The 21,068-nt window shown below is 48.6% G+C and overlaps 1 protein-coding gene across 1 annotated transcript in view; it reads right to left on the minus strand.

The window, feature by feature from the left end:
• LOXHD1 (lipoxygenase homology PLAT domains 1) overlaps positions 1 to 20,841 on the minus strand; it is a 143,937-nt gene extending 123,096 nt beyond the window's left edge. Inside the window, exons 1-4 of the mRNA XM_033087872.1 lie at positions 17,236 to 20,841; positions 12,823 to 12,937; positions 6,375 to 6,455; positions 3,916 to 4,100 (exon numbers count right to left, since the gene is read on the minus strand). Of these exons, the coding sequence (XP_032943763.1) occupies positions 3,916 to 4,100; positions 6,375 to 6,455; positions 12,823 to 12,937; positions 17,236 to 17,368 (514 nt within the window). The 5' untranslated portion in view covers positions 17,369 to 20,841. The remainder of the gene's footprint in view (positions 1 to 3,915; positions 4,101 to 6,374; positions 6,456 to 12,822; positions 12,938 to 17,235) is intronic.
• Between the last annotated feature and the right edge of the window lie 227 nt (positions 20,842 to 21,068).

Genomic DNA, 21,068 nt, shown 5'->3' on the forward strand with positions numbered 1-21,068 from the left:
GGGAACAACCCAAATGTCCATTGACAGATGAATGAATAAATAAACGATCGTAGATATATACAGTGGAATACAATTCTGCCTTACAAATAAATGAAATTCTGAGACATACTACAACATGGATGAACTCTGAAGACATTATGCTAAATGAAATGAGTCGCTCACAAAGGGATCAATACGTATGATTCCAGTTATGTGAGATTCCTAAGTAGTCAAATTCAAAGAGACATAAAGTAGAATAAAAGTTACCAGGGGATGGGGAAACAGGAATATGAAGTTAGTGTTTAATTGGTACAGAGTTTCAGTTAGGGAAGATGAAAAAGTTCCGGAGATGGATGGTGACGGGCATCGCACAACAGTGTGAATGTGCTTAGTGCCACTGAATTGTGCACTGAAAAACGTTAAGATGGTAAATGTAATGTTATATGTATTTTATAATAATAATAGAAGAAGCAGGGGGCCCCTTGCACTCTCTTCCGATGAGCTCCATCTGGAACACAAGGTTCTAGCCTAGGAGGTCCATTCTTGAGGGTCACTGACAAACCAGAAACACTCAGGAGGCAGGCTGGACAAGGGCTACAAGAGGTGAGGCTGAGGAACCTGGGGATGTGATCCTGAGAGGAGAGAAGCCTGTCTTCACACAGCTGAAGGGCGGACATGAAAACACACAGCGTGGTGTGTTGGGAGGACCAGAACAGAGAAGCAGAAGTCTTGCGGAGACCGGATGGGGTGTATATTCAGGCTGGTCTTTCTGACTACCAGTGCCGCTTAGCAGTGGAATGAGTTGTGACTATCCAACACTCAAGAAAGGCTGGATTGAAACTAGGGCTGGAGAGGCCACTGGTGGGGATGCTGTGGAAGGGATTCCTGTGACAGGAGGAGATTGGTCCAACGGACCTCCATGAGCCCTCGTCGTGATTCCTCAAGCTCTGATCTCTTAGGTGCCAGACTGTCCTTGGCCTTGCCCTGCCTAAGGGACAGGCGAAAAGCATATTCCCCCAAGAATTAGGAGACTCACATTCTAGTCCCAGCTCCATCAGTGATTGGCTGTTTGATCCTGGATGAGTCCCCACCTCCCTGGACCTCCGTTTACTCATCTGTGTAATTAGCACCTGCCAGCCTTTCCTCACCTCCTCAGCCTTAGAGGTGTGGTACGTGAAGCAAGGACTTGTGAAGGAGAGAGCCCAGATATCTTCTCAGCCCTCCTCCCCGCCCTCCTGGCTTTCCCTTCCTCCCAGATCAGGGCTGGCAGTGTTTCCCAGGGTGCAGTTTGCACACACCTGGTGGTATACTGGATGCTACTTGGGATACGGGACGGTTCTCTGTACTAATGTAAATCTGATACCTGTAGCAAATGATAACAGTTTTTTATGATAGTAATATCAACAGTCTTTTAACAACAAACTTACAAGTTAATGTAGGTTGCAAAAAGTGAGTTAAAGAAGACGTAGTAAATAATAAGGGTAGTGGTACTTGAATAAGGCAAAAATCTTGAAGGTGGATTGAATGTGTGTTTAGGGACCACTGATGGATTAAGGAGATACACCAACCTGGCTCCCAGGCCCCACAACAGATCCCCAGGACCTGGCAATCAGACCCAGAGAAAACCAAGGGGCAAAGTATTTGGGTTGGTCCTACTGCCTGGTTTCCTTAAGGTGCCAGGTGCAGCGATTTTACCAGCCAATTGAGAACAACTAAGAAATTGAACTTGGTTCTGGGTTCCTCCATCCACACAACTGGGAGTTGATCAGCTTCTGCCTCCTTCTTTTGGCAACACTTCATGCCTACCTTCTCCCCAGTGGGCTCCAGGAAAAGGGGGCCCTGATCAGGTTATTGACCCCCAAAGTGCCAGGAATGTGTTGGGTGCCTCCCCTAAAAGGTACATGTAGAGAGAAGCCTAGAGAGGGATGGGTAATCTCCATGGCAGATGAGGCACGGTGCCCTGAGCAAGGGCCGATGTTTTTGTCCACGGCAGCAGTCACCTGCACCACAGGTGGGGCAAGCTCCCCTCATGCCTGAGGCTTTAAGCAGGGTGTGCAAAATCCCCTTTACAGGAACCATCTAGAAACCTGATCACGGTCCAGTCTGCTCCACTCCCACGGCTATCTGTGGGTCACATCGGTCAAAGGGTCAGTTGGTCAGCCTAGAACACCTGCCTTCCCTGAGGAGCAGGAATGAAAGAAGGTTCCAGATGATTATCAGCCAGAACTTCAGGAGATGGCTCTCAGAGGTGGGGGGAGGGAACACGGCCAGCTGAGGATCCATCCTCCCTTGGTGGGTCGTGATGGGGGGTGGAATATACACTGAAAACGTTCCCTTTCCTCTCTCCTCTTTCTGTTATTGCCAACCTCCCACGTTTTGAAATACTGTTACCTACCAAACTGCATGGATGAAGAAATAATTACCATCCCCATTTTGATCATCAAAGACCTCTGACAGCAATCAAAAATCACGTTCAATAATTACAGGTGAAAAGCAAAGAAACTTAACCTTTGGTTTACCAACACAGTCATTTGAATATTTGAAGATCCTGGGTTTCATTCCTTCTGGAATGTAGCATGGAAATACTAAAACTACAATGCCAACTATCCTATAAAGTGGTAAGGGGGCGCTCAGGCAGCCTGGCTCAGAGATGGGGTCAGAGAGTATCTTTGTCTTCCCTTTAGGAATCAAGAAAACACTACCTTGTATGATTCTTGTGGGAAGCTGGAGAACCCCTGAGTTACATTAATTCTTTCTCAATGGTGACTTTTTGGAAGTTCTTTTCTTAACAGCTCATTCTTTCAAATGCCATATGCATAGAAAAGACTGGAAATGATTGCATAAAAATATCAGAAGTGATGTTTTTCCAGGTGATGGAATTAACAAGTATTCTTTTTTTATGTTTGTGTTGTCTCTATTTTCTAAAATTTCTGTAATGATCAAATGTGGCTTTTATAATAAGACAAAAGATCAATAACATATCTTTTAAAAAAAAGAATCAATAAAGTTGTAAGTTATTACCATGAGGAGTACAGAGGAGCAAGGCAAGCGTTCAAGGTGAGAGATCAGAGGCAGACAGAAAAATTAAGAAAGAAAGCCCACTGAGACATAGGGTGTGTTTGTTTCTGCCCAGCTGGGTTGCAAAAGACGGTGGAACTTGGAGACCAAGGGTACACGGTGGAAGGCAGAATCCAGCATGTTGTACTGCAGGGTGGCCATGGGAAAGTCACTTCTCATGGCTGCCAAGTGCCTTTCTGTCCGACAGCCCATGACTCTGTGGGAGCAGGGAATTATGATGATGCCCCCCTTTTGGGAAAGGCAAATGTGTTCAACAATGGGGTGAGGTGAGCCTCATCACTTTAGGGGACAAAGGTGTGATAAAATCAGACATGGGACACGTGTGTGTTTTTATAGGCTTCGTTCCCCTGCCTCCTGCTGAGCTAAAATGACTGAATTGAAGGCCTTTGGCCAGAGATGTACTTCAAGTTGTTTCATTCGTACAATCAGGAGTCAGGGGCAGCACGATGGAATGCTGGAAGCGCTGAGTTCTGACCCCGTGCCCCCTGCCCTAGCTATAACTCGCCTTCCTTGGGCATCAGAAGGAAGGCAGGGGAGTAGGAAGGCAGGGGAAGCTGCCTTTGAACTCAGAGGGACGCTCGGTAGAAATATATCAACACGCGTTTCTGAAAACACTGGATGTGCTCAGGGCTGCTCCCATCCCTCCCTCATGCTTCTAGGTCGTCTTATAGTTCCCACTTCCTTGATCCCCCAGACCACGTAAGCTTGCTCTCGGAAGGCCACAGGGAAGAGATGGGGCTTCACTCGGGCCCTACCTGACAGGCAGACCTTGGAGGATGGCAAGGGGCGATGGGACTGCTCAGAACAAGATAGAGGCTTGAGTGGGGGCGACAGTGGGTAGGCCACGCTGGCACTGACCTCGGGGCACTTCCATGGGGCTGAAGCTGGCCAACAGGTCGCGGCACCACTGGCGGTCACCTTCCAGGTCGCTCAGCCAGCTGCAGCAGTTGAAGTAATAACGGAGGTGAGGCCGCTTTAGGTCGGTCAGAATCACACGGTCTAGGTACCAGCTGGGACTGGAGCCCGTGTTGTCATGTTCGATCCTGGAGCAGAAGCAGATACCCACAGTGTTACTGGCAGATGGAGACAATGCCCTTCCATGCAGGAATAGCCAAATGTGTACTCCAAGGAGAGGTTCAATCATTTTGGTGTTGTTACTTTACCTCTCCAACCTCAGTTTCCTCATCTATGAAGTGGGGATATCTTAGTAATGATGTGCTTCTTAATGAGGATTACGTTGTTACATTGCCTGCAAGGAAATATTGCCTTCCATAGAAAATCCAGGATTGCCAAGGCTTGCAACAGGACCATCACCAGTTTCCCCTCTCTCCCTGACTCCTTCCCAGACACCCCAGATACTCTCCTTGGTCCCATTACCCAGAGGATTCTCCCATAGCCATCTCGACTGGTACTGTCCCATAGAAATATCACATGAGCTGCATGTGACAGCCACATATGTAATTTTGTATCTTATAGTAGCCACATTGAAAAAGAAACAAAGAAACTGGTGAGATTAATTTTAATAATATATTCTATTTAATCCATTTATCATTTCAACATGTAACCATGTAAAAATTTATTGAGATATTTCACATTCTTTTTCTTGTACTACGTTTTTAAAAATCTGGTGTTTTTATATGCACAGCATGTCTGGATTTGGACTAGTCACATTTCAAGTTCTCAATAGCCACAAGTGGCCGGGGGACTGCTGTACAGCACAGCACAGATCCAGACTCTTCATAATTGGGCCCCAGTAACTTCCCCCACTTCTATATAGAGTGCCTCTCATCCTTGGGGGCCCAGGTTTCCTCTTTGGGGTCAGTTTCTTCCCCAGAATTTGACCCCTAGACAACCTCGCTTTGCACCAAGCATCTCATCCCTGCCTATCACAGTGAGACCTTCCCTTGCAGGACTTAACAGGACAAATGTAGCTTCATCTAACACACAACCCCATATGTGTCATCTGAATGTCATCTGAATGACACATATGATATAGACAGAATGCATGCCTATATCTGACACAGAGCCTGGCACATAGTAGGACTTCGTCTTAGTGGTCTCCTTTCCCCACATACCGACACCCTCTTCCCAACCCTCCCCTGTAAGAGCGCCTTCCCTGCTCATAGCCCTTTTTCCCCACACAGCCAATGCCAGGGCCTCATGTGTCTCTTATTTCCCCAGTAAATAGAGTTCCTGACACCACACTTTCTAGTGGGAGGAACGAAAATCAGGGCTGAAGTGTGGCAGCATTTGACCCCCGTCTAGGCCCCAGTTTGAGTGCAGTCAGACCACAGATGATTTTTGACATTCCAACAAATCGGCATGAACTTGAACAGGGAGCAGGAAGAGGGGGATAAAAAGGGACAATGGAAGGCTCTTCCTCTGCAAGAGGCTGAGTTATCCCTCTCCTCATTTTCACAAGCCCCACCTCCTCAAACAAGCTCAGGGGCACGCTCTATCAAAAGGCATCCTGCAACACCTTTCATCTTCCTGCTAACACTCTAGCATCCTGTCATCTCTGACACTCGCTGAGTGCTTATAGTGTATCCGTTACTGTGCTAAGCACAACTCACTGAGTCCTCACTAACCCGAGGAGCTTGGTGCCATTACTACAGATGAAAACAACTGAGGTTTCGAGAGAAAACCGACCCAAAGTCCCACAGCTAGTAAATGGCAGGACAGAAATCTGAACCAACGTGGTCTGGACTCAGTCTGGCCCTAACCACCATGCTAGTGTCTCTCGGAGCTTCTTTCCCAAGTTTGTGGAAAACTGTCTCAAACTGTCTTAACTCAGAGAAGTGAATTTCTAATGGGGAAGTTTAGGGCACCATGACTCAGGCTGCGAAGGAAAGAGTTGAGTCTTGGGCTGGCCCGGTGGTTCAGGTGGTAGGAGCTCCATGCCCCTAACTCCGAAGGCTGCCGGTTCGATTCCCACATGGGCCAGTGGGCTCTCAACCACAAGGTGGCCGGTTCAACTCCTCGAGTCCCGCAAGGGATGGTGGGCTGTGCCCCCTGCAACTAACAGCGGCAACTGGACCTGGAGCTGAGCTGTGCCCTCCACAACTAAGATTGAAAGGACAACAACTTGACTTGGAAAAAGTCCTGGAAGTACACACTGTTCCCCAATAAAGTCCTGTTCCCCTTCCCCCGATAAAATCTTTAAAAAATAAAAATAAAAATAAAGAGTTGAGTCTTTGGTCACTCCTCAAAGGACACAAGAAGAGTAATCAACATCCAGAAAGGGTCGAACGTGAAGTCCGTTCCTACTGTCCTTGGCCTGCATCTCACCCTGCCCCCGGCCAGGGGCCAGGTCTCACCTGATTTTGTAGATGAGGCCCACGTTGTTTGTCCTTACCCGGAACACGTCAGTGTTGGCTTTCGCAAAGGCAGACTGACTCCTGCAATGAACATGTGCACAGTGAGCCCAGATCAATGTTCGGCTCACAGGCCAGGGAGAAAAGCCAAGGGCTGGCAGCCCCCTTCCTCCTCCACCGCCCCACTCCTGGGAAGTGCTACAAGGAACTGCTCCTATTCTGATATTCCTTTCTCATGTGATCTGGAGAGGCAGAGGGCAGGGACGGTTAGTACTCATTCCTTGCTTTCACACTCACGTTCCCATGTGATCCTTGCCATGTGTTGTCAAAGCAAGCGTGGTGGGCAATACTAGCCCCACGTTACAAACAAGTAAACTGCTAATTGATAGCAGAGCTGGGACCAGAACCTAGCTCTCCAAAGCTGTGATCCAATGCCCTCTGGTTGTTCTGGGTTGGGACAGTGGAGGAGGAAGGAAGGCGTGCTGAATGCCATGCTGCTCTCAGTTCTGCAGGCTTTCTGGCCTCTCTTCCTTTCTTGCCTTGCTCTTGCTGGGGAAAGTAGCAATGGCAGCCCCAAGTGGATGCAGAACTTGGGTGGGGGTCCATGGTCCTGCCAGTCCAACAAGGAAGAAAATACTCAACCCAAGTCAGCACCCGGGGAAGTGAGGCGGTGAGGAAAGGCATATCTGGCATCCTGCAGATGGTGCAAACGGAAGCAAGTACCCCTGAGACGTTCTGCAGTGAGCCCAGCCTTGGGAGCACCCTTTTTCGATCAGTGTAGGTGGGAGGGCTGGAGCCGACTTGTTACGGGGGGAGTGGAAGCCTGAAGCTCAAGTGGATATCTGCCCCTTCCCCTGTGTGGGCCAGGACCCCTGCTCTTTCCGCCCGGGACTTTCCGCAGCTCTTCCGGCACCATCAGTGATGCCTCTGCACGGCTGAGAGCTGTAGACCTCCCTCGGTGCCCCCGGCTCTCAGCACCAACACCCAGCCCATGGGGCAAGAAAAGCACAAAGACCTACACCTGTTTATTGGACATCAGTGTGTTTCAGAATAAAGAGGTAGGAGAAGGGTCTTCTCCCGCAAGCAACAAGACTCAGGCTCTCTCAGTAACAGAAGGCTTTTAAGGTTCTCAGAAGCTGTGATTCTGCAAACAGACCCACTTTGGTAAACAGCCTGCTGACGGAGAGTTCTCCTTACGGTGGGTATATCATGAGACATGGGCCTGTGGCCCTCCTAAAGCAGTGCGGAGCTCATGAAATCGGGGTGGCCTTGTCAGGGAAAAGGGACCCCAATGGTGCAGTCTGGGCACAGAGGGGGAGAGGGAGAGTGGTACAACCTTCCTGTTTTGCTGGATGCAAGGGCCCACTCCCCGGCTCGCTGCATGTACCTGTCAGAATCTCACCTCGAAGGGCGAATAACAACACACCCGCATTTTGTTTCAGAGTCAAAGCAGTTGTCAAATGACTTGGAAAACACATAAACATGGATCCTGTGCGTCAATTTGTGTGAATAGGAAACAAAGAAATAAATACGAGATATTTTCTGTTTCAATATCTGAGACAAGGAAATTGATTTTTGTTTTTGTTTTTTAGAATAAGTAGATAAGAGTCTTTACCTCAAATAAATACCCTAAGAAACATAAACCTTGGGAAGGTATACAATGGAATATTATGCAGCCATTAAAAATCCTGTTATAAAAAAAAAAGATTTTGTGAAACAGAAACAAGATTATGATATAGGCTTAAAAGAAAAAAAAGCAGGTTAAAAATAGAATGTACAAAACAACAACCAATAGAAACAGGATAGCAACTTCATTTAAAAACAGTTAAGATGGGAAGGATTTATACAAAAACCTCATGTCTAGATGGTAAGACTATTATGAAGTATTAGTTATTTATTCTGGTCTATATATATATATTTTTTTTCTTTAGTTTTCTGAAGGGAGAACGTCTTGTTTTGGTTAATTATGTAAAAAGTACAGCCCCATGTTTCAGAGAGCCCCCACTCCACCCAGCCTGCAGCTGCCTGTGGCGAATTCTCTGGAATGAGTTTGAGGATTGCTGGCTTCATCTTCTCAGGGTGCGTGGAATTTGGGCAACAGCCAATGCTGATGATTAGGGAAAGAGGAGGGTGATTTAGAAAGGAAAAGACGAGACGTGATTTGGAAGGAAAGCAGCTGGCTTTCCGGGGTGCCTCTGACAAGAGGCTCCCACAGCTGCGAGCAGTAAGTGGGGCTCCGTGCCTCAGAAAGGCCTTGTGCATGGACCAAGAGGAACGTGGATTCCTAAATTCCAGTGTGTGTGTTGAATAGTTGACCATGGTCTTTATAGCCACTCGGAAAACAAATATTAACAACTGAGGTGGAGGAAAGGAGACCGGGAGAGAAAGGCCTTCCAGGGTGGGCCAGGGAGCGCTCTCACTGACTCATGGCCACACTGCAGCCTTCCAGGGCATCACAGGAGACAAAACCATCATCCCGGTATTTGTAAGATGAAGACCAACATCGTCTTGGCAGACAAGAGGAAGCTGCTGCCTCACAGGGGTCTCTCTCTTCAGAGGAGGGAGAGGAAAAGGACTCAGGGACATGGCTATACGGACTCCCTTGTCTCAGGGAGGGGCTGGATGATCCCAAACAAGGCCCAACCCCACCCCACTTGGGGTCAGATTCTGAAATCCCCACTTCTGGCAAGTGCCTAAGAGTTTGAGAAAAGTGACTGGGATGGACTAGAAATAGCAAAGGACAGAGGGTCCCTCCCTGGTCAAAGGAAACATTAGAAATGAAGACTTCTTCACGTTCCCTGGTGGAAGACTGCAGCTTCTCCATGGCTCCTGGGAGATCCAGGAATGAAGGCTAATACAGAACACAGCCCGGTGCCCAGCCCACGCCTCCTCCCCAGGAGGGCTTGTACAGTTTGCACAGGGCATGTTAGCCGCAAACCAGGCCGAGCCAGCAGGCTAACATGCCAGGAATTCTCTGACACTCTCAGACGGTGAATTCTCAACAGGAGAACCGTGATCCAGAAGATACATGAGATCCCATCCTTTTCCCATATTCTAACCACGTCATGCAGTATGGGGGCTGGTCTTGGTGACTGGAAAGGAAACCCAGAGATGGGGGTTGCCTCTGGGAGCCATGGCTGCTGGCACTAAACTGGTGTGCAGGTCAGCTAACAGGGAATCAAAGTGAACATGTCACACCCTTTGCTGCCTAGGAGAGGACCCAATGTGTATGGAGGAATTTAGACACCAGACCATGAGGGTGAGGACAGGCAGCATTTTAACTTCAGGCCCCAATGTTCCTATATTGGAAAAAAATCAAAACTCCTAAGAAGCCATTTGGAAGTGGAAGGGAAAGGCTGGGCGTAGGAGAGAAGACACGAGAGAGAAAAGGACATGGAAGAAGCAGGAGGGAAAGGCAGGGTGAGAGACATGGCCAGCGGCTACAGAGAAAGGCGTCAGGGAAAAACTCCAGGCAAGGTGGTGGCTTAATGTAAGTTGTTGGCATTGCTGCAGTGTGAACTCTTTCTGGTGCCCCAAGCTATCAGTGCAGGCTGATACACTCAAAAATGCCTTGTAGTGTGTTTGTGTGTGCGTGAAGCAAGGAAAAGGAAGCTCGGTTCCAACTGACACATGGCTTTGGTTTGGGGTGAGATGGTGTGACAAGGAGGGGACAGCAGCAGACAGTGATATGAGAGATTTGGAGACGCGTGGGCATCTGAGCAGACCCAGGGACTGGCAGGTGTGATGGCTGCGCTGGACTCACTGCATCTCAGTCTCACAGAGCATGCTGACCACCAGGGCCACGGGCATCCGGGTGACATGGGTACCTGGAATTCCTTGGAAAGCAATGCTCCCCTCTCAGACCCGAGGTCTCTGTCTTGAATCGAAAGGGTCTTGGTGAGGTTTGTTTCTATGCAATTCTCTTTGTGGCCGTTTTCTCAGGTCTTACAGCAGCCAGAGTCTAGCTCTTCCTTCTCCATTTATCTGCTCACCGTGGTTAGATTAAATTTTCTTGGCTGCATAGTAAGTCGAGCGTCCCCTGATCGGCTTGCAAACAAGGATTTCTACAGTCTGGTCCTGCCCTGCCTTTGCAACCTTCCTCTTCTGTGCCCCTCCAGGTAGCCAGCAACCTCCCGGCCCCTGGAGGCCTGTGGGGCCCACACAGCCTCCATACCTTTGCAAGTTGTTCCCCTTCTAAAGCACCCTCTTTCTGTTCCTCTCTTACCTGAGTTCTTTTCACCATGTGACACCCCGACTGTGCCCTCCCCTATAAAGTCTCACTCTAGCCACCCTGATCCCACTTCGTGCACAGAGCTCTGACTATTTGTAAGTAACAGGGATAGAAGCTGGTGGCCCAAAGCAAACCTCCCCTTGTCCTCTGGCTCTACCTGGCATCTCTCTGGGCATCACCTCTCCAGCCTCTTGACGGCATACAGCTGTGTCTGTAAAACATGCCCGTGTCCCTGAAATGACCACCCGCCATGGGCTCCTGCAGAACCCTCTGGACCAGCCCTACTGGGGTCCTGGGCAGATCTGTGTCCCTGCTGTCCTACCTGGAGTATGACACAGACATGGGAGAGACCCCCACCAGCAGACCTGTGGGGTAATTGGGGAGATTGTTGATTCCTAACCGTGGGCTAGCCCAGAGAAGCTGCCTGCCTACGTGTGCTTCCAGCAGTGTCTGGAGATCCTGCTGACACTGCCAGCTCATTCATGCTTTACACTCCTTTACCCTGATGCAGTCTTTCCTTCCCTGTAGAGAAGGAAGGCGGGAACTCAGATTCCCAGGAACAGGGACTCAGTGACAAAGCCTCAGGCAGGGTTATAAGAGATGACCCTGAAGGCCTTCCTGAGAGGTGTTTTGAAAAAGGTGAGGGAGAAGAGTCTAAGGATACTGGATGCACAAAAGACAGGGAGGAACCACCATGAAAGGAGAAAATTGTTCCTTTTGTTTAAAAAAAGCAGGCTGGGGACTCCAGAAAACAACTTGGCCAACTCCACAGGGTCTACTGGCTTTTCCCTGGGCGGGTGCCCTCCGGGAGGTCGCATGGCAAATAGGATGGACATTTCATGTATTCTCTTTACCGTGCCCCCATCACTGGAGGGAAAGACTTCCACAAACGAATCATTCTGCAGTATAAGCAGAACAAGAAGGCGGGTACCTTGATCTGCGGAAAACGGACAAAATAGGGTGTTATGCCTGCCTCAGCACTGCGGCCTTTACGCCATAGTCCGCCCTCAGAGTAAACGAGCGGCACGGGGCCTGGTCAGTCTGCTGAGGACACAGTTCGGGGATGTTCTGACCCCAGCCCTCCACAGCTTCCCCTGCCATCGCTGGAGGAGCCAAGCCATAATCCCCAAAGGTCACAGCCTCCAGCCCCAGAAAGCCTTCAGGGGTCTCTCCACACACTGGCCAGGGCCACAGGACACATGTTCAAGGAAAATGTCTACATCAAGAACCTGGGGTTTGAGGACCAGATTTACCACCGAGAAGCTCCATGACTCAGCCGCTCACTGCTCCACTCAAGGCCTCGGTTTCCCCAAAATGGGTGATTAGATTTAGCAGTTTTCAAATTTCTCTTGGCGCAAATAGAACCTGACCCAGAAACTTGGTGGGGAGAACAATCCTAAGTTGAGCTGCTCAGGAGGAAGGAAGGATGGGGCACGGTGGGCTCAGAATCAGCTGATATGTCACCTGTGCCGTTTAGCACAGATTGCAAACCAACCGTCCGTAAGGCCCCTAGACCTCTCTGGAATTCAGTGATTCTGCTAAACATGGCTGAGTACTCGTATATCTGTGAGTGTCCGTGTGCAGTGGGAGGAAAGCATCAAAAAGAGAGCAGGTCCTGCTCTCAATGAGTTCCAAGGAAATGGAAGACACAAGACACAAGACACACACACACATAAGCACACACAAAAGTAATGTAAACGGCTGACTCGAGTGTGCGTGAGCTGGCAGGCAGGTCTGATACGATGCTGGTGCTAGGTGAGAGGTAGGAGCAGTGTTTCAGCTCATGGCTCCCTCACATACATGACCTTGTCTCCTCTTCTCCAAAGCCCTGTGAGTTTGGTAAAGGGGGTTATCACATCCAGATGATACATGAGGAATCCAAGGCCTTGGATACCAGAGATTTGACTCAAGTTACATGACAACTAAGTGGTAAAGCTGGACCCAGACCCAGGCTTCTTGGTCCTGAGTTCTGTTCTCCCACATCAAGGGATAACTAATCTGAATTCTTGCACATTTTGAGATCCAAAGTAGACATTACTGTACATAAAAAAATCAAGAGAGGCGCTAAGGAAGCTTGACAGGAAATCACTGGGAGAGACCTGGCTGACAGGTGGGTCTGTCGTTAGCAGAGGCTGGTGCCACGTAACGTCCCTGTGGACGCACACATCTTCTCCCCTGACTCCCAACCCAGGACCCCACGAAGGTTTAGTTAGTACTCACTTGCTGGTGAGCTGGAGTTTAGGAGAGATCCCGTTCTCTCCAAAAAGGGTGATGAACACATTGGCATCTGTCCCTGCACCCCGAACATCTCCTGTGGATGTGACCACCTCGTACACTGGAGGAGGAAAGGAGAACAGGTGGCAGTCTCAGAAAAACACACCCAGAATCCTACGTGGGCTTGGAGAAGCCATAGCTCCTGCCAGCCCCTCAGGGGATGCCCAGCCACAAGGGACCCTGTGAACCCTGCTACAACCTGCAAGCTTCTGAGCCAGGGTCAGACTCACACCACGTCCTGCTGTGAGTCCAAACCCACGCACTTCATGCTGCATACTCATTTTACAGGTAAGGAACCTTTAGGCACGGGGACAAGCCCAAGTCACACATTATACGGCGTCAACAGCTGAGCCCAGCCTATGGCCTCCAGATGTCCAGTCTGTGGCCTTTCCAGCACAGCACATGGAGGTCCTCCTAGACATGACCTTCTTCACAGCCTGCGCCAAGCTCGCACCTTCCTCTCTGCCCTCTGACAATGCAGCTGCCTTGTCAGGCCTCACCTCCCATGACCTTCTGGGCATTGCACTGCTGTCTCAGGATAAGCCATTCATTCCAGGGCTGGGGGTGCAGGGCTTTGCCAGGAGTCCCTCTTTGGTAGGGGCACTGATTTCTCCTCTTTTCGACCCCTTGTAGCTTGTTCCGTTTGCTGTTGACACCTTTCCTTTTAATGTCCCTGGTTCTAATGAAGGTCCCCATCAAGACACCATGAGGGAGAGAAAGGAAGCAGTATATTTGCAAGACTCTCTGTCTCTTGCAATAACCAAAGGCTTAATTCTTCCTAGTCTACACCACAGGGGTATCTGATCTGCAAACAACTCCTGGAGCCCTCCCTGGGACAACTCTGGGCCCTGAAGTGTTGCCCACATGGCTTGCATATACACCAGGGCATTTCCAAACCAAATGTCCATAGGAAAATGATCAGCCTGGCAAAAATTCTAGAACCACATCATATGAGAGAAGACATAGAGAGGCCTGGAGATGCTTGGTTTGGAGAAAAGGAGAGTCTGGGGTACAGGAGAAGAATGAAGAAACTATCTCAATAGTCCATTAAGGGTACAAATCTGTATTTAAAAAAGGACCACACAATCTTTTTAATAGGCAACAATTTGTTTAAAAAATAAACATACTCTTACCCTAAGACCCAGATATTCCACTCTGAGGTATTTACCCAAAAGAAATAAAAACATGTCTACACAAAGACCCGCACACAAAGGTTCATAGCAGCTTTATTCATAATAGCCCTAAAGTGGAAACAACCTAAATATCCATCACCAGGTGAATGGATAAACAACTTGTAGTACATCCATACAATGGAATACTACTCAGCAGTAAAAAGGAATGAACTACTGACACATACAATATGGCTAAATCTCAAGCTCGTTTCGTTATGCTGAGCCATAGAAGTCAGACATAAAACACTATACATTATACTGCCATTTATATGAAACTATAGAAAAGACAAATATAATCTATTGTAACAGAAAGCAGAACATGGTTTCCTGGGAGTAGGGGAATTGACTGAGAAGGAGCACAGGGAAATTTGGGGGATAATTTAAATATACTATATATAGATTGGGCTAATGGTTGTACGAAAGTATACATGTGCCCATCTTCATCAAACAGCACATTTAAAACGGATGCATTTCATTGCAAAATTATATTTCAATAGAGTTGAAAAATGGACAAGAGAATTAAGCAGGCATGTCATAAATGAGGGTATCCAAATAACCAATAAGCGTATGGAGACGTGTTCAGCATCATTATTCATCAGGGAAATGTGAACTAAAATTACAATAACATACTACTATATACCCCCCAGAATGGCTAAAATTAAAAAGACTGACAATACTAAGTATTGGCAAGAATATGGAGCTATTGGCACTCTCGTACATTGTTGGTGAGAGTGTAAATTGTTATGAGCCTTGGTAGTTAAACATAATGTCCATCCTATGACCCAGGGATTCTACTTCCAATTATAAATCCAAGAGAAATGAGTGCATATGTCCATCAACAGATGTGTACAAGTACAAGATCTGTATCAGCTTTATTCATGATAGCTAAAAACTGGAAATAACCCAAGAGTCCATCAACAATACAATGGTTAAATAAATGGTGATGTATTCATAAAATGCTATAGTGCACCATAACAAAAAAGAGCAAACTATATAACGTGTCACAACATGGATAAATTGCTCAGATACAATGTTGAGTGAAAGAAAAGCTACACACAAAAAGTGTATACTGCATGATTCCATTTATCTGAAGTTCAAGAACAGAAAAAAACTAATCTATGGGGATAGAATCAGGAAAACTATTACCTCTGGGAAGGCGAGCGAAGGAGTTTTCTGGAGGTTGGAAGTGTTCTGTGTCTTGTTCTAAGCGGTGGTTACATAAGCATGCATATGTAACAATTCATCATGCTATACCTTTACGAGTTTTGTGCTGTATATATATTATTCCTCAAATTTAAATTTTTAATTAAAAAAACTCAGATATCTGAAGAACTATCTTGTGGAAAAACAAATTCTGTGGAAGATGTAAAATTCTGTTTGGCTCTAACGGGGAGGACCCCAACTCATAAAGTCCCCTTGTCAGCACAAAGAATTAACAGCAACAGAGGTTGCCCCAAGCACAGAGCCTGGCAAGTGGGAGATGCTCAATAAGTAATTACCCGGATGAATGGATGAGCAAATAAATGAATGAATGAAACAATCAATAAAATGAATATGCACTATAGAACTAAATGGATTATTATCTGAATTCCAATTCTACCATTACTGGCTATGTGATTTCAACCAAATTTCTTACTGAGCCTCAATTTCCTCCTCTCTGAAGTAGGGATAATTTCTTTCTTGAAGGATTATGGTAAGGATTAAAGCAAATAAAACAAAGTTTTCAATGTTCATACCCATTGACCTAGCATTTCCATTTCTGGGAATTTATCTTACAGACACTCCTCCACAGTTGGACAAAAGATATGCATGCCATAAGTAGTACTTATCACCATCATCATCACCATCATCACCATCAGGGTCATCACCATCATCATCATCACCATTATCGTCATCATCACCATCATCACCATCAGTGTCATCATCACCATCATCATCATCACCATTATCGTCATCATCACCATCATCACCATCAGGGTCATCACCACCATCATCACCATCACCACCATCATCACCACAATCACCATCATCACCATCAGGGTCATCATCACCATCATCATCCTCACCACCATCACAATCATCATCATCACCATCACGGTCACCATTACTGTCATCATCATCACCACCATTGTCATCTCCATTGTTGTCGTCATCAGCATCGATATCCTTCCTATCCTCACTGCATCGTCTCCATTAACAATATCCCCAAGGAGGCCGCCTTGAGGAATTGTCTCCCAACAGATGCTGGGATTGTGAACAAGCCCTGGGCAGGCACAGAGCAGGCATTCGACAAACACTTGGTGAATAAATGAATGGGTGAGGGAATGGATGAACGAATGAATGGCTATGGTGCTTACAGGGACTAGTGAGCCCCTCTGGAGTAAGTGCTGAGAATTTTAGTGCCTTCAGGGACTAGACAGGCAGCATCGATGGATAACACACGGCTAGTATGAAACGACAAGGAGAGGTGGAGACTATCACAACCCAGAAGTCCACAGCCTAGAAGCAGTCACAGCCAAAAATATTTGAAAACATTTAAAAGGCAGAAGTAAACAAAACAAAACACCAAAAACCCCTCTGCAGGCCAAACTTGGCTCCTGGGTTTGCAGTTCACCCCTTCTCTGGTTTACCTGGCAAGAAGGTAGAGCACTTCAAAGCAGCTCCCAAAAGCCCCACAAGAAGAGGAGACTAAAAGGACAAGGCCCTGGGGTCCAGAGCAACCCCTGCCTTCTCCACGTGGGCCACAGCCTCTCCTTGCAAAGCCCCAGGCCCCCATCTCCATTGGCCACGGTGGGCAGCAGCCCCGAGCCCCACTGGACACGCTGCCAGGGGTCAGGCGTCCTCCCCACAACACCCAGTCACAGCCCTGTCAGGTCAGGCTCTGCCTAAAGCAGGCCACGCCATGGAGACCAGATTGCAATGTGGCTCTTGGTGCAAGGACCTGGAGAATGTGAGCACTGCCGTTCTAGTCTATTCTGTGCCAATAAGATTGTGACAAAGGGCAGGTCGCCTGTATCCAGCAGGGGGCGCTAGCGTAATGCCTGCCCGTTTACTCCAAGGAGATATAGATAGTACAGACGCAATAGGAAATCCATGAGAAAGGGGTTGGAACCTCAAGTTCCTCCCTCAAAGCACAGGCCAAGATCCTCGGCTGCGACCCCCACACCCCACAGGCCGGACCGCGCACCTTTGGCCTTGTAGTACTCGTGTTCCAGTTCCTCCTCGTCGTCGTCGTCGGAGGCATAGTTCAGCAGCTCCTCCTCATACAGCGCTACAAAGTCAATGTCTTTCTTTCTCCTCTTTTTCTTCTGGGGCATCATTTTGCTGGCTGCTTCTTCCTGGCCCTCGCTAGCTGACCGGGCCTACCTCCCTGCACCACCTTGGACCCTCGGCCCGCTCTCCCTGGGCTCCTGTGACGTCTGGGTGGGCCAGGAGCCACACTTGGGTCCCCTGTGCCCACAGTGCTGCTCCTGCTCCCCTTGCTTCTTGGGCCTCTGAGCTGAACCTCAGTGCCTTATCTCTGTCTTTCCTGTCCCTGGCCCCTCTCTCTGCCATCCCCTTGCTGGTCACCTCCTCTTGCACCTGCCCTGGGTTTTCTCCTTGGGCCTCATCACTTATTCATAGGGGCTGAGGGCAGGCTGTCCTCCTTCCTCCGTGCCCCTCCCAACAGCTCTCTCTCCTCCCTTCATGCAGAATCAGGTGACATCGAGCCCTTGGCAGCAGTTTCCCACCTGGCCTCCCAGCAAGGGGGCCCCTTGGATCTCCTCCAGGCCACCCGAGGGGTGGGTGGTGGCCTCCCGCCCTGGAGATCACCCTAGCCCCACAGGCTTTGAGGGCCGTGAACGATGCCCCTGGGCCTGGGACCTTCCTGAGGAGAGCAGGGCCCCACATCAGCCAAGCTGCCAGGACGCAGAGGCCCGTTTCTCTCCATTATTCATGACCTCTGATCGTCTTACGGAGCAGGCAAGGTTCTTGCTGGATTTTTCTTGCTCTCTTTCTCTGCTTCCATCTCAAGATTGCTGCCTCCTTAAAGTGGCCATTTAGCCAGGGGAGACCTGCTACCCTTCAGGGGTGCTGCTCCGAGGAGCGCTCGGACCACCCACAAAGCATTTACTGAGTTGTGAGTGACAGCAGTGGCAGACCCGAGAGAAGGACACTGAGGAAGCCCACCGGTGGGGTTTCTCAGTGTCCTGGGTGAGCCCACAATGCCCAGGCAAGCCGGGCAAGGTTCCATGTGTTATAACAAGAACTCACCCGCATTGCCCTCTGGGCTCTCACATAAAACAGTAAAAACCTTGCGAGCCCATTGCAGGTGCCAACCCCCCTCGGCCCTGACCTTCTCCACCTGCAGCCCCATACGGGAGATTCTCAGTTGGAGCAAGAGAATCAGGGCCCACAGACCCCTCTCTACCCTCAGTCAGAAAGGAAAATTCCCCTCAGGGCCACTACACTCCTCTTCCTTGCTTATTGTACTTTATCAAGATTTTATTAAGGCACTTAATTAAGATTTTATGAAGATTTCTTACAACCCCAGTCGTAAGATTTCTATGTAAATCTTAAACTGCTAGAAATTTTCAGTCCACTTGGAACTCTCCTTCCTCTGTCCTGGCAGCGTGAGGTCACTGGCCAGAACTGGGCCTGATGAGCACCTCTCGGCCATGTGGCCCGGCCAAGGCCTGTCTCCCCACCCACAAAGCGGGGTACTAATGATGCCTGCAAGCATGTTGGGCACTTGGAGAAAGTGCTCAGCAAGTGGAAGCCTCTGGAACACAATAGAGGCTTAATAAATGCCTGGGACTCTAAATCTGAATTTCTCTTTCTTATTTTTCGTGGAGCGGGGAGTGATGCTTTGTTATCACCTCAAATTGCTCCAGAAGCCCTCCTTCAGTTCCTGTATGCAAGGAGCGGCCCTCTGTGTCCTCCTTCTTCTGCGGGTTCCCTCTCTCTGTAGCATATCAGAGGCCACAAGTGAACAGCCTGGAACATCTGTGTCTCCCCTATTTCCTGGGAGGACTGCCTTGTAAGGGCTTCTTTACTTGTCACCTTCCTCCTGCCTCTCCCAGCCATGAGCTCTATGGGGGCAGGGCTCATGCCACCAGGGTCACCGTGAGGCTCCCAGAACCTACAGCACAACCTGGCACACAGTGGGCCTCCATATGCATTTGTTCAGTTAATAAATAAATGACTGAATTGCAGGCAGTTCTGTCTATAAAGCAGCCATGAACATAAGGCTTTCACTATTTCCACAAGGAAAACAGTATGGGCTAAGAAGAAACCACACTTTAAATGATGTATTGGTGAAGTGAATGTTCCAGAACAAATACCACTCTGAGTGCCACTGGCCTGGAGAAGAGGTCATTTCCCGGGTCCAAGAGCGCTACCTTCACAAATATGAACAACTGTTCTGTGGAGCAAGCACTAGATCCACCTGTGTGGCTGAAAGGACAGTCTTATGACCAGAGGTGGTGATTACAGAAAGGCAGGTTTCCACCCAATCCAGGAAGAAGGAATGGACACAGTCCTGCCTGGGGTGGCAGTGGCTGTGGAGTGACAGAGATGTGAGGTCTGGAAGGCATCCCTTGCCAGCCGACAGCAGGAATTGCTCTGGTGGTCCCTGTGGATTTGAACCTGACAGGCCTCTGTCTAGTAGCTGGGAATTTCTAAGGCACTGAATGGTAGGTACAAGTAGACACTAGAGCAACCATGACAGGTTACCCATCTAGGGTCCTCTGTGATGGGCTAGGGGCCAGGGAAGGGCACCGGCCAGCTCCAGGCTTGGCTGCAAAACCCTGACCAGAGAGAGGGGCTCTGCCCCAGACCCATGGGGACTGAGAGGATGGCAGGAGAGTGTCTGCCAGCCCTGCCTGGGGCCTCCAGCCTGAGGCACAGTTCAGAGAGGAGGAGGGAGCTAGCTGGTCTGCAGCCACCACACGACTTTTCACAAGCTCCTCTCTTGTCACCTCTGTGTCCCACCACCTCTCTGCCTGGCATTGAGTCCAACTATTGAGCTCTTAGCCCCAAGCTCCAGCACCCAAGATCCCTGGCCACCACCTGTATTCTGTGTTCTGGGTCTCCTCCCCTCATAGATGCCCTCTGTCAAGGTCAATGTTTCCTTAAATGGGATTCCAGGACCACCTGGATTAAATTCTGCACAAGAACTCATCAAAATGCCAATTTCTATTGTCCTTATTGTGTCCCCCGCCCTCCCAGACCTACTGAAGGTAAAATTTGGAATCTACAATTTTAACAACAACCTCACCTGGGGGCAGGGGGGTAGCACGTCATATGAACTAAAATTTGGAAGCCATAGTAGTCTATACCTTCCCAGGTGACCTTGATCAGCTCACCTGGCTTTGCGGAAAGGATTAGCAAGCTTCCATCCCAGGGCTACACATTGGAGTCACAGGGAGAGTTTTTAAATGCTGATGCCTGGGGTATAGGAAGGCACTGAGCTCACCTCCTCCCACGAGCAAAATAAAATATACATGTATATAGACAGCAATTACTCAGGTGAGACAACCAAGCACTTAATGAACTGCTTCTGACAACAAACAAGTGAAAGAGACCAAATACAGAAGTCTTGGGAAGCCAAGAGAGCCCTCTGGGAGCCACAGGAACTCTCCAGGGAGGGAGGAGCCTGCCAGAGCCTCTGTTTACATTTCTCTCTGCTTTGCCAGGGCTGGGGGAGCTCTATCCTATGACGTGGGGCTTACCTGCAAGATCACCACAGTGCATTCACAGCTACATTGCCTGCAGCCTTTCTTTTTTTTTAAGTATAATTGGTATACAATCTTATTATATGTTGGTTATATGAGTTTCACGTGTACAATATAATGATTCAACATTTTTATACATTACAATGTGATCATCCCACTAATTCTAGGAATCACCTGTCACTGTGTAAACTTATCACAATATTACTGACTATATTCCCCGTCCCCTTTTCACTCACCCTCCCACCACCCCTCCCTGCTGGTAACCATCCCTTTGGTTGCTGTTTCTATGAGTCTGTTTTTATTT

This window comes from Rhinolophus ferrumequinum, chromosome 19 (assembly GCF_004115265.2).
Source record: "Rhinolophus ferrumequinum isolate MPI-CBG mRhiFer1 chromosome 19, mRhiFer1_v1.p, whole genome shotgun sequence".
Taxonomy (NCBI): Eukaryota; Metazoa; Chordata; class Mammalia; order Chiroptera; family Rhinolophidae; genus Rhinolophus; species Rhinolophus ferrumequinum.